Below are 14,537 nucleotides of genomic sequence, written 5' to 3' on the forward strand. Positions count from 1 at the left end.
CCCTTTGTTATTGGTGCAGGACGGAGAGTCTGATTCGGAAAAGTTTCCGAGGGTAAAATTTCCCTCATAGCACACTGTATGGCGTATGCCCGTCTTCATTAGCCCAGGTTAGGAGCAGAACAGTAGGACGTTAAACCCCATTTCATTTCATTTCGGAAAATGTTCCCAATTGCAGAACTTGTTTAATCCTGTCCAAATATGTAGGACGTTAAACTCCTTTCCATTTTTTCATACCTCAATATTAATTATATTTAGAGATACATTATGTAAGATTTAGATAAAGAGCTGGCCATTCTTGATAATAGCTCAGAAATAGATAATGTTAACTGAAAATATTGTTGAAAATTTCATTCAAATTAATTCATTCTGACTAATTTCAAAACAAGGGCACGTAACCTATCTTTTACTCAAAAGTGTCTGGATGTTATGGACGACACTTGGAACCGGTTTTCAGTCTATTATTTATAGATGATTAATGGTCATAGCTTATTAAGTACAACCTGATCGTTTATTTAGTGACTAGGGGATATTTGATTTTGGGGGCATAATACTAAAATATGCAAATGACTACGAAAAAAGTCACTATAGAACCTAACAGAAGAAACATTTCCAGTTACATGTGACGCCCAAACGCACCAATAGCTACCGCATGGAATGCAGGTGATGCTTGGGATCATCATGGGGGTCCAACCCAAGATTTGCACGACTCTGACTTTGAGTGTTACAGTCATTGTGGCATTGAATTCCAGGGTGGAAACATCAGTTTAATTGTTTTAGTGACCAGAAAACAAATTTTGATATGCGTCGGCTTACCCAAAATGAAAGGTTACGTGCCCTTGGCATGCTACAGATCGGCACAACACAGGCGGTTGTGGCGCGGACAATGAATGTTTCTCAGTCTGTCATAAGCAGGCTATGGTCCAGATACCGTGATACACAATCTGTACAGGACAGACCACGCTCAGGTCGACCAAGGGCGACAACTCAAGCCCAGGATCGATTTATCCGTACCTTGGCCTTGAGAAATCGTGTCATCACAGCAAATCAGATCAGCGATCGTCTTCAAACAGACACTGGTGTGAGAGTGAGTGGCCAGACGATTCGGAATCGACTGCATAGGGGTCACCTTCGCGCCCGACGTATTCGCGTGATCCCTTGTTTGAGAGATCATCACATTCAGGCAAGACGTCGTTGGTGTAGGGATCGTCAACACTGGGATAATCGACGCTGGAGCAATGTGATGTTTTCAGATGAGTCAAGGTTCACTGTTGATTTTTTGGACAGACGTAGGAGGGTGTGGCGTCGTCGAAACGATCGATTTGGGGGTGGTTCTGTTATGGTGTGGGGAGGCATCACTGTTGCTGGAAGAACGGCTTTACATGTTGTTGCAGGGCGTGTTACAGGCCAGTACTACCGGGACAACATCTTGGCAGTCCATGTTGTGCCGTTGGCACGACGTCATGGCCGCCGTTTCATCTTCCAGGATGACAACGCAAGATGTCACAGGGCCAGGATCGTTACAGGTTACCTCCAACAACAGAACATCACCACATTACCTTGGCCAGCACTGAGTCCCGACCTCTCCCCCATCGAGCATGTCTGGGACATGCTTGGACAGAGGTTACGTCAACGTCAACAACGTCCTGCCAATGTCCAAGAACTTGCTGATGCGTTGCAACAGGAATGGAACAATCTGGACCAAAATGACCTTAGACGTCTCATTAGGAGTATGCCACGTCGGATCAATGCTTGTTTGGCAAACAGAGGAGGATTTACCCGTTACTGACTTGGTTGTGATGCTGTGGTAACTTTGCTGTTTGACCCCGGGTATCATTTTACCCTTATAATGGTCAGTCTGTGCCTTACTTAGTCTAACGATCATTTGGAATAAATCGATGAATGTGAATTTCATTTCATTTTGTCATTTGTTTCTTCGTCAGTTTCATTAGGTGACTTTAATAACACTTAAAAATCAAATATCCCCTACTTTTTTTGAATAGTATATATAAATATTGTGGCGTAATTGTCGAGATATTTGGAGATATTTATTTATGGTGGGTCACCCTAACTTATATTCTCTGTCACCACAGAGTTCTTGATGTGGAAATTTACACGGAAATATTTATTTATGGCTAGGGATATGATATCATATCTTTCTTATCTAAATTAGATCCTGCTTATATATATTATATATATATATATATATATAGAAAAATCACTGCGTATTAATATTATGCGCACTACTTTAATGGAGATAACCACAATGGAGACACTCAATTTTGATCTCGGTACATTAGATGAAATATTTGGAGATATGTCCGAAGATGAACTTGAAACGCCACCCCCTTGTCAGGTAACAGCTACAAACAACAAAATATTCAAAAATCTATTACAAAAACATAAATTTTGTTTCAAAAAGTACTTTTAAAAAATGAAGTGAGAATTTTAGGGGTTTTTTTTGTGTGTCTATACTCATACGGCTACTATAGCAACCAGACGATAAGCGAGCCAAATGTAACATGAGCAGCCAGTTACCCCGCTACGTCACGACGTTTTCATTAAGTCAAAATTGATTTCTTTGGTTTTTACGTCACTAAAACCGATTTGCTAACGCGTCTTGGGTCCTAATGATCTCAGGACATGTCTATTGGACAATCACACCCCTCTAAATGCGAAACAGGAGGTGTTTATCTCCTAAATGCAATTAACAATAGTCTATGACGTCACAATGTCATAGTTACATTAATATGTAACAGGCATTGCCTGAGTAGAGCGAAGCTGATTATTGTCAAATATAAAACCTTCATAATTAAGATTCTCAAGTGATACAAGTAATTTAAATAATCTCGTTTTTCCGAATTGAATTTAATTTAGATCTGAATTATATGATTAATTTTGTAAAAAAGAACAAAAAAGTGTGAGAATTATTTTCATTGACGTCAGAAATATGTGACGTCATTGATTAAACGCGTCATAAAAATATTTCTATGAATCGCGTAATCTCGATTGGGCGAGATTTGGTAAGTTGGCATGCACATTGCTATTTTTGCCCAGTGTATCTGGTTGCGGTCTGAATTTTTCTTTAATCAACAGTCTGTGGGGCAGATTTAGTTACGCTCCTGTGTTACCGGAAAAGAACTTTGTTCAAGCAATTTATTTTATTTAATTTAATTTAATTATTCTCTTATTTAGAATTAGAATTAAGTTTCGGGTGGTACTTCTCAATAAAATAGCTTTCTTTTGCCTCCAAGAGGTCGTTGTTTTTGCTATTAAGTCTATATAAAGGAAAAACACTAAATTAAATGAAATGAAATAAAATAAAGACCGTGGTGGGATTGAATATTTGTAGCCTGTAGGCTAAGAAATTACTACCCTTGCCTGTATAATAATGTAACTATGACATTGTGACGTCATAGACTATTGTTAATTGCATTATTGTTTAATAAATGCCTGAAGAGCCGCTATCGCGGTGAAAACGTTAGCATAAAAATGTAGTTTTATTTTGCCATCTTTAATTTCAATTATATATATATGTGTGTGTGTGTGTATATATATATATATATATATATATATATATATATATATATATATATATATATATATATATAACCAGGATGTAATTTAGATAAGATATGATATCATATCCCTAGCCATAAATAAATATTTCCGTGTAAATTTCCACATCAAGAACTCGTAGTATTATTCTTACAATTTCTCGTACAATAGGGGCCACAAGGCAAGAAGTTAGGCCCGATATACGCGAACATCAAACCGAGATCTTTGATACATAAACATATAATAAGTTTTTTTCAAAACCGGATACAAATCGTTAGAGGGACCACAGCCTTCGATCCGATTATCACAAAATTCAAACCCAGGGTGTAACGGTGTATATTTAAACGGTTTTTAAAATCAGGTATAAACTGTAATTTTTGTTACACCCAGGGTCCACAATCTAGGAGGTTACGGACCGATATGTGCGAATATGGAAAGAAACAAAAATCCGTGGAATATAGACATATATTTTAAGTTTGATCAAAATCGGATAAAAAAAATGTGACTTCTACAGTGTCAACAACCTTGGTATTATATACTTTTATACTATTTGCGAACGAGGAGCGGGCAGTTTCAATCCGATTTTCATGAAATTCGAACCCAACCATCATAAGGGTGGAATGGTGATATGTTAGAACAGCTTTTAATATTGGATAGAATGCCAATATCGAAAGGAACCGCATGTTCACAAATAAATTGTGGGCTGACAGGGGCGACTCGATACACGTCCACTTCAAAATATGGGCGTACAAAAATAGCTCAGCATGATAAAACTTGTGTTTTGGAAGACTAAACAACTGATATCAAAGACTTTATATGAAATGAGATTTTTATTTTAGAAATTAAAATGTTAAGTTATTTGATACTCCCACTGGCCGGTTAATAGTTGTCAACGCTTATGTAATTTATATTAGGGCAATGCTACTCAAGACGGACATGTTGTTTAGATCAGCATACCAAGCAATTAAAATCAGTGAACCGGACCAAACCCAAACATCCAAAATTTAGCACTTTTTCCTAGATAGTCCTAGCACTGAGTTATCACTGTTTGTAATTTTGACAAGTGGTGTGCATAGTGGTAACCAGGGCACAAGTATATTCAAGACTTGGCCTCCATTTTCCATTTTTAAATCAAATTTTTAAATGGCGAACCGTTCTAATCTAGTTAAAATCTCGAGTATCCGATGATTATGGTTTTCTTAAATCTCTAATTAATAGTTTATATAACATTTCAGGCCTAAAGAAAGACATGCAATAGGCAGATTTAGCTCTAGCATAATGTATGTTTAAGATGATTTTGATTTTTTGAAATAATCTCAAGAAACAGTATGACAACTCGATTGAAGGTAAGTTACGGTTAGAATAATTATGTCAAGATACATGGGACTCTGTGATCTTTATTGTCTGGATTAATATTAGCATACGCCCACATTTTGGAAATGAAATGGGGTTTAACTTCCTACTGTTCCGACTGGGCTGACTGGGCTAATGAAGACGGACATACGCCATACAGTGTGCTATAAGGGAAATTTTGCCCAGACAGCGGCCTACTCTTATATCGAATTCCAACTGCCAATCTTTTACGTTCACGCCAATGTGTACGCGGGACCTCGGTTTTTTGTTCTACCGAACTACTATAGACAGCTGTATTTGTCAAACCTCATTCCTGTACCACTGATAAGGGGAAACAACGCCGAAAAATCACGATGAACTTTCTTGGCCAACACCGGAGAGAACCCGCGACCTCCAGACTAGCGAGCCAGCGTCTAACTCGCTTAGCCACCGTGGCTCCCTAGGTGTGAAAGATTAGAACTGTGAGAGGATGTCGAATCTGCGAGGATGAGCTCTGTTGATTCTAAGACTTTCTGCTCCAGAGATATAATATGTGCCCTGCAACGCCTGTGTACTCAATCGAAAATGGATTTCTTGAAGACATCCAAGTTTTCCTTTCGGATAAGCTGCTGACTATGGCTACCGAGAGACAGCTGTTGTGTAGGCGTATATTTGTATATCCACGCTATGCATGGCTATCTTTATTATCGTTTAATATTATTATTTTTCAGAATAAGATTAAAATATGTGCTTTCTGCTTCTTTCTGTCAGTTGCTTGACATTTGGTGTTTTCAATAAGTTGCAGCTATCTCTATGGCAATCATTTTTTTTTTCGAGACAAAGCTGCCGTGTGGGCGTATTTATAACTGTGTTCTTTAGAATTTAAATTATTTAACCCCCCCCCCCCTCATCCAAAGTATGGGTCAAAGAAATTGCGCATCTTTGCTTGGCCGCATAGGACAATGTCCGTCATCGGCCTCAGTCAAGACATTCGCCAAATGAACATCTACTCAAAGTTTAAACATTCTAATGTCTTGACCAATCAAATTGTTCATCATCGAACATAGCCAAGATATTCGTCCAATGGACATCTACACAACGTTTGGATATTCTATCTCAGTTCGAAACAGCTTTACTGTGTTTCAATTTATCAATTTCGTCCATTTTATTTCAAATGGATTACGTTAAGGCAATTAATCTCAACTAGTGTTTTATTTCAAATGGATTACGTCAAGGCAATGATTCTCAACCAGTGTTTCTTGACACACCGTGTGCCGCGAGATCTTCCTAAGTGTGCCGCGAAATTTTGAACGGTACACTAATAAAATGCGAAAAACCAAATGATCCCAAATGAATATTCACTCGTGTCTACTGTTAAGTGCATAGCTGTGGTTTTTCTTTTAGTTTGAGTCATTCTGTGTCATGACTAGTCTCTGTCTATGGTTATATGCCGTCTGACTTACCATGTTTTTATTTTGCAAAATTCAAATAGTTTTCATATATACTTAGCTAGGTGTGCCACTATTTTTCTATGTGTCCCAAGGTGTGTAGTAGGCAAGAAAAGGTTGAGAACCACTGGGTTAATTCATACACGGGGATCACGTGGCTAAGTGGGTGTTCGATCCCTGCATTGGCCGAGAAAGTTCATCCAGATTTTCCGGCGTGGTTCTCCCTTGTCAGTGATGCCGGACGGAGGGGCTGACAAGGAAAGCTGTCTAGTCGTTCGGATGGGACGAAAAACCGAGGTCCCGTGTACACATTGGCGTGCACGTAAAAGATCCCTTGGCAGTTGGAATTCGATATAAGAGTAGGCCGTAATGCCGCTGTCCGGGCAAAATTTCACTCATAGCACACTGTATGGCGTATGCCCGTCTTCATTAGCCCAGGTTAGGAGCAGAACAGTAGGACGTTAAACTCCATTTCATTTCATTTCTAATTCATACACAGTATATACATGGTATACACCATTTGTAGGTCAATGCACATAATATATACATATACACCATGTGTTAGTCCATATTACACCCATGTATCCTTTTTTATTATTTTTCAGAAAAAGATTAAAACATATGCTGGATTGTTTTTGTCTGTCGGTTTCTTTGTTTTTGGTGTTTACCACTTGATACCGTGTGCGGCAGTCTCAAATAAAAGGACGTTTGTGTATACGTGCAAAAAGGGGGTGTTATGTGGAGGCTGGGCCGACCGACAAAAGGGTTTAATAGCTGTTTATCTATTGGCTAATGCTACCCAATCTGGATTTAAAATAGAGATTGACAAACCTTGTGACGTAACCTCATTTTTACAACCGAAATCACGAGATTGGAGACTGGAGAAAGATAAGACAAAGAATCTGTGTACAGAAGAAAGTGCTTATATAGACGGATACGGGAGAGAACTCCGTCAAAATCTAAAAACAAAAAACATTTCAGATTTCTTCAATAAGGATATTAATTATTTAACAATAAATAGTGAATTTAGTCATTATATTCGGCAAAACAAACTTTACAGCCACAGTTTAAATTGGTTAAAAAGACTTAGCATGGGGCAAATATTTGCTACAATTTGGCAGGAAAATATGGCACTTACCGCAGACTTGAAAAGAATTTATAAAAACTTTATAAAAAGAACTGACGGCAGGAAATTGGTTTGTGCTCAGGTCCGAATTGGACGCAACCCGTCCATACCCAGCGATACCGTTATACGTAATGATATTGATCACGTAATTAAAATTTTAGATTTTTTTCGAAAGTATGATGATCCTAAACTTTTTAGAATATTTGTAACAACTGATGCTGAACAAGTCAGAGTAAAAGTTAAGCAATCATTCCCAGACGTTGTCATAGATACAGAAGGTGTTATAGCACACGTGGACCGAGAACAGGACCAAAAGAAATCTTGTGAGGGATTTAGGAAAGTTATTTTAGATCAGCATATTTTAAGTACCTGTAATGTGCTGGTGATTAGTTATAGTGGTGTTGGACGTCATGCTGCCTGGATCCGAGGTACACCAACAGACTTGTTTTGCTTTATTGGCGGGAACGTTATTCCATGTAATTTCACTCATGATATGTTTCAGCCGTCCATCTGGTGAGGTCATACACCGTCTGGTGTGTTCATCTAGCCCACGGGGGGGGGGGGGCTGGGGTCACGGTGGCTAAGTAGGTAAGACGCTGGCTCGCTAGCCTGGAGGTCGGGTGTTCGATCCCTGCATTAGCCGAGAATGTCAGTCCAGATTTTCCGGCGTGGTGCCCCCTTGTCAGTGATGCAGGACGGAGGGACTGACAGGGACAGTCGTCTAGTTGGGACGAAAAACCGAGGTCCCGTGTACATAAAAGATCCCTTGACAATTGGAATTCGATATAAGAGTAGACTGTACTGCCGTTACCCAGGCAAAATTTCCCTCATAATACATTGTATGGCTTATGCCCGTCTTCATTAGCCCAGTTCGGAGCAGAACAGTAGGACGTTAAACCCCATTTCATTTCATTTACCTAGCCCGCGTGTTGAAAATCCGATTCCATAATTCCATCCCCGACATTTTGTCTTTAAGTTTGAATATCAGTTATCATTCCACCTAGATGCATTTAAGATTTGTATAAGCAATAACTTTGGCCTTGGCTCAGGTTCTAGATTTTCTTTATTTTATTCTGAGTATAACCAGACACTGGATGAATATACTAACACGCGAGTCTTACGGCTTTACCACAGGCTATGAATAGTGATAATATCAGTGATATTCTGGGTACTATAGATTGAAAATGAATATGAAATGAATGGGGTTTAACGTCCTATATTTCTGCTCCGACTGGTCTATTTTAGAGGTACATATGCCCAATCTGATTAAAATACAGATCTATATTTCGTTTCGTTTTTTTATACTTTCGATGGCCTACACTACATGAAGGTCTGACAAGTTATAGCGATAGGTCACGTCAGGGGTCAAAAGACCGACTTATGACCTATGACGTCGGACATTTGATTAACCAATCAGCATTGATGTTAATAGTGGATTACCCACAGTTCCGTGCAAAACACGCCCAAGCTCGCCGTAACAGACCGTTTCATTGGCTTATCCCTGACATCATTCAGAACACGAGTTAAATAACAACTCTTCCAGATCCAAGTGTAGTCAGGCCCGTAGCCAGCTTGCTAGCTTCGGAGGGGCAGTGGAGTTTTTAGGGGGGGGGGGGGCACACCCACCTGGCACAGTCTACAGTAGGTATTTTAGAGCTATGGTCGGCAATTTTTTTTTCGGGGGGGCATTGCCCACCCTTGCCCCCTCTGGCTACGGGCCTGAGTGTAGTAAAGACAAGTAAAACGAAATTTTGAACGTTAAAAGCGAAACGAAATATAGGATCTGTGTTTTAACCAGATTGTACATATTATGCCATACAGTGTGCTACTGCCTATACTCTTATTTCGGCAAGCCAATGTGTATACGGGACCTATACGTTGTTCCTTGCCCGTCCCAAACCACTGACATGGTGGAACAAGGCAGGAAAAGAAAAATCCCGAGGAACTTTCTCGGTCAACACTGGGATCGAAAACATGACCCCAGGGTTAGCAAGGCAACATCCTACTCACTGAGGCACGTACGACTGCACCCACTATAAATTGATTATTAGTCTTGAAGATTCTTTCCTGCGTATGACCGCGGCTGTTTAAAACGTTTTAAATGGAATATATATAATTTGTGTGACGACTTGTCTGGATTTATGTGACCGCTTTTCTAGAACGTGGGGGGGGGGGGGGGGTGAATGCGCGCTGTTTATAAAGTCCGTCAATGAGTCAACTGGCGTGGTTTCGATTTCCCGGTTGTACGTGACAAGGAGTAGGGTCGCCTATCAAACATCATGGGGTTTTCCCCGGTTCCTCAGGTTTCCTCCCACTGCTAAAGACCCCTACACGCATGCGAATTCTTGAAATAAAATTGAACCATATGTTAGTCCCGAAATCACACACACTCTATCTCTCTCTCTCTTTCGCTCTTTCGCGCGCGCCCGCGCTCTCGCTTTTCTAGAATTTATGTGACCACCTTACCGCAATTTGTGCGACTGCCTTGCTAGAATTAATGTGACCGCCTTGACAGAATTTATGTGACCGCTTTGCCGGAATTTATGTGACAGCCTTGTCGGAATTTATGTGACCGCCTTCCTGGAATTTATGTGACCGCCTTGCTAGAATATATGTGACGGCCTTGCCGGAATTTATGTGATGACCACTTTTTTAGAATTTAAGTGACCACCTTGCAGGAATTTATACGACCACCTTACAAGAATTTATATGACTACCCTGACAGAAGTTTTGAGAATAGAAAACTCACGTAGTTCAAGTAAAGAAACGTGTTCTTGTCAGAGATTGCAGTCAGATTTATTTTTAAATACCACAGAACAAGCCCGATTTGTACAAACACTAATTCCCTACCCATTGGGGTGTTTCCTACATCACGTGGCGTTAGCGTACGACGATTTAAGAAACTAAATTCAAGAAATCTGCTTTTTATTGGCTATAAATAGAATATATATATATTTAAAAATGAACTCCTGCAAACGTTTTACATCGGCGAATGATCTCGGCACGACTTCTTTGGAAGTGCCTCCTAATCTGCCATTGCGAATATGCCTCAAGATTTAGTACTGAAAATTGATAACAAACACAATAGGGGATTAACATTTGGTATGCTTTTGTGAATTGAAACCACAGATAAACATAAAAACCGTGTTCCACGTATGTTTGCTCTTCTAATTCTGATTTAAATATTGAAAAGCATCTTGACTATGACCATGGTAGCGGATCGATGGGAAAGTCAAGATGGCCCACGGGTGTCTTATTCCATAATCTGTGTTTCGTACTATGTCTGGGAACCCTCCATTTCCGGTCCATGCGCCACACCTTTGGACATGTTTGGGTAAAATATCTCCTAAAGACTTCCAGCCCGCCAGATCTTTCAGAGCCATGGTGATTATGCCCACAACGTTTGTGCACAATTATCAAGACTGTGGGTGTTATTTATTCGACTGTGTTAAAGCATTAAATTAGTTGTCAAATATTTATTGTACCATAAATAAATTTGTTATTGATTATTGATTTGTGCGAAACAAATGGCAAATAAGCCCTCTTTTTATATTGTCGCCGCCCCCGTCCGTCCGTCGGTCCGTTGTCCACAATTGCTTGTGGACGCTCTAGAGGCTAAAGTTAATATCCGATTGACTTTAGATTTATACACAGTGTTTAAGGTCATGAGACAAAGAATCCTATTGATTTGCAGCGATTTCCGATTTATTAATGCCAGAGTTATGGCCCTTGATCACTTTTAAAAAACTTGTGGACGCTCTATAGGCCAAAGTTAATATTCGATTGATTTTAAATTCATACACAGTGTTTAAGGTCATGAGACGAAGAAGTCTTTTCATTTTTAGCGATTTTCGATAATTACTGCCAGAGTTATGGTCCTTGGTCACTTCAAAAAATCTTGTGAACGCTCTAGAGACCAAAGTTAATATTCGATTGACTTTAAATTTATACACAGTTTTTCAGGTCATGAGCCGAAGAAGCCTATTGATTTTCAGCGATTTCCAATAATTACTGCCAGAGTTATGGCCCTTGATGACTTTGAAAAAACTTGTGGACGCTCTAGAGGCTAAAGTTAATATCCCCTATTGACTTTTAAATTTATACACAGTGTTTAAGGTCATGAGACGAAGAAGTCTTTTCATTTTCAGCGATTTTCGATAATTACTGCCAGAGATATGGTCCTTGGTCACTTCAAAATATCTTGTAAATGCTCTAGAGGCTACAGTTAATATCCGATTGACTTTAAATTTATAGTGTTTGAGGTCATGAGCCAAAGAATCATATTGATTTTCAACGATTTCCGATAATTACTGCCAAAGTTATTGCCCTTGATCATTTTTTATTAAAAGTAACCTTTTTCTTATTAAAAAGGGGCTAATTATATTTAATTGACTTTGGTGGAAACACTGGGTCAATATAAAGGACTTTGAAATGGTTGAATCAAAAAATGATGTATCACTACGCCGTAATGTAATCAGGTTCAGTAAAAGTGAAATCTATAGCAAAGAATTATATTGAAAAGTTAAAATACGGGTTATCGTGTAATGCATGAGCGGAAAGTATTTATTTATTTATCCTTCTTTTAATATATTACTTATTCCCTGGTACATTCATGATTACAGGGTTTAGAAGAGATTTATTTCTTTTCTCAAACGAAAGAGTGTTTGAGAAAAGAAATAATTATGTCGCTTTCAGACAAAACCTAAATTCTGAAAATAAATTACTTTCCATTTATTTTCTTTCTCGAAGGTCCGGCCCTGGTTTCACTCCCCAGAGTCGTGGTCATCGAACGATTTTTCTTATTGTATATAATATGCTTGCTCGATTCTCCTTTATTGTATGGTGCCTTATTGTATGCCAGGCTGAATTCCGCTCAAGTCGTCATAATATTACGGCTCGATGGATTTCGAGAAATGTTTTTAAAGAAATGTTATTGAAGAAATGTTTTTTGAAGAAATGTTTTGTAAGATTTGTATTTGGAGATTTGTTGGAAATTTGTTCCAGATTTGTTTTTCGTTCTATGTCTCTGATGAAATGTAAATGTAGGGTAATTAATTTTGATTTCTAAAATAAATTTTATGTTTATATTAAAATGCAATTACAATACATTTTACAAATCTGATATGACAAATGTCTGACATGTAAAACAAATATTGATTTTAAGATACAAATGTTAATTTTAGTGTACAAATGTCGAAATACGACAACAAATGAAGAAATAAGAATTAAGGACTATGAATTAAGAAATATAAGGACTAAGAACACTGAATAAAGAGCTGTTTGGTCTTCCATGGATTAAACGTTCCGGAATTGAATTCACTCAATCTCAAAAATAGGGACAATCGAATGCAAATGGGGATTTCGAACAACAACGCATGCGCCGATAGCATAAACATATATCTCAACCAACCATGAAAGCTGACATGGATTCGCAGTGCTGAATTACGTCACGATTCTACATGCACCACCTCCGTCGTCGGGACTATCAGAACTGTCACAGTACTGAATCCCGCGCAACTCAACTGCAATTCTTTCAATTCGGAACATTATGGACTGACAATTGAGCGTCCCAATCTTTTCTCCAATGGTCCTTTTCAAAAGATAACATTAACATTAACATTAATGTCCTATCCATTTTACAAGGTAGACGAGTAACTGACCTAGCCGTGGTCAGGACCATAGCTGGGGCAGTATGGGGTACTAGTAGTATTACATGTAGGCTTTATTCCAGTTGCCATAGGGATAGTCTCATGACCTATGTAAATATCAAACACCCATGTAATAAGTCAATGATAATTTTCCATTTTCTTTAGAAATTTGTATCTGTTATGGGAGCTACATACACTTTATCCGTGAATGTAAAAGACCATATTCGGAGAGTAACGGGGGCGATTAGAATACCAAAAATATATTTTCGGCTGGAGCATGTATTGTATTATCCTAATTTTTCGTGGCGTACTGTATTATAAACCAGTGTCAATTAAAGACCCCGTAGTTATATTCTCTCACGCTAAAGCGACTCCATATGCAATAACATAGGGTATCGTAGCAACAACAATAATTTCATTCTCAGACTTAAAACATTGGTAACACTCCTCCCCTTTTAACATAGGTGAAATTTTAACCTGACTTTTTTTTACAGGTTCAAGTAAGCGTATTTATCTCAAGAGGCATCATGGGAAAGCCTACTGCCACGCCCCTGTTGATTTTTTATGCGTGCTGTTGGCCAATAGCTACTGTAAACTTCCCCGCCGCGTTTAGACGGCTCTAACCAATGGTAACATTTATAAATTTATAAATACATAAAATTTATAAAAATTTTATAAAATTTATAAAATTTTTAAAGTTTCCATTTGATGGAATATGAATAACAGAAAGAATAAAACGATGATCAAGTTGAATCTGTGAATATTTCTAAAACCCTTTTCCTTATGTAACCACATAAATCGTCTTGGCCCAGCTTTTGACAGTCAGTTTATCTCTACTGTCGCAACTTTTTTTTATCAATTTCTAATTCAGTATTTGGTCCAGAGAGCAACTGTTGAATGCAAATATATAACTAGACACGGTGCATTCAATACAGAATTATTTTTTACAGCGTGATTACTATTTGTTCTTTTTTTTTTAGATGTGCTACGGTCGTGCTTTAATTTTAATATCGTCTTGAATAATTCTTTCGTAGAACCACAGGTCACCACTCTAACCTATTGTATTATTTACTCTTGTGCTCTATTTCGTGGCAGTTTACAACCAAACAGATGTTATCTATTAATTGTTTGCAGTAAAATTAACACAAAACATATAAATCGGCTTCATGCAGCAATGCATCTTTGTTTATGCTTTTGCCTACAGCGGTCAACTGGATCGTGTGCGAGCTTGGAATATATCGTCTGCTACAACTCAGTATATCGTCAATAAAACGAAAAAAAATAATTTAGACATGATTTAAAATCGGTAATTTATTACGAATGCTACACGCGTCTTACAACAAGAGTGGCATTCAAGAATGCGTTTTCTATTAAAAGAAAAAGACTAAAAACCCAGTTTTCCTTAGAATTTACCATGTTAACATACGT

General features: G+C 38.3%; 1 protein-coding gene across 2 annotated transcripts; it reads left to right on the top strand.

Moving 5' to 3' along the window:
• Positions 1-2,258: 2,258 nt before the first annotated feature.
• Positions 2,259-13,740, top strand: LOC126823798 (uncharacterized). Of its 2 annotated transcripts, XM_050552804.2 has the most exons (4): positions 2,259-2,353; positions 4,791-4,901; positions 6,941-7,889; positions 13,604-13,740. In XM_050552804.2, the coding sequence occupies exons 2-4, from the start codon at positions 4,884-4,886 to the stop codon at positions 13,720-13,722; spliced, it is 1,086 nt and encodes a 361-aa protein (XP_050408761.1). In that variant the 5' UTR covers positions 2,259-2,353; positions 4,791-4,883; the 3' UTR covers positions 13,723-13,740. The 2 variants fall into 2 exon arrangements, with proteins under 2 accessions (XP_050408761.1, XP_050408764.1); XM_050552807.2 differs by lacking the exon at positions 13,604-13,740 and having other exon boundaries at positions 6,941-9,053.
• The last annotated feature ends 797 nt before the right edge of the window (positions 13,741-14,537 follow it).

Source organism: Patella vulgata, chromosome 6 (assembly GCF_932274485.2).
Source record: "Patella vulgata chromosome 6, xgPatVulg1.2, whole genome shotgun sequence".
NCBI lineage: Eukaryota > Metazoa > Mollusca > Gastropoda > Patellidae > Patella > Patella vulgata.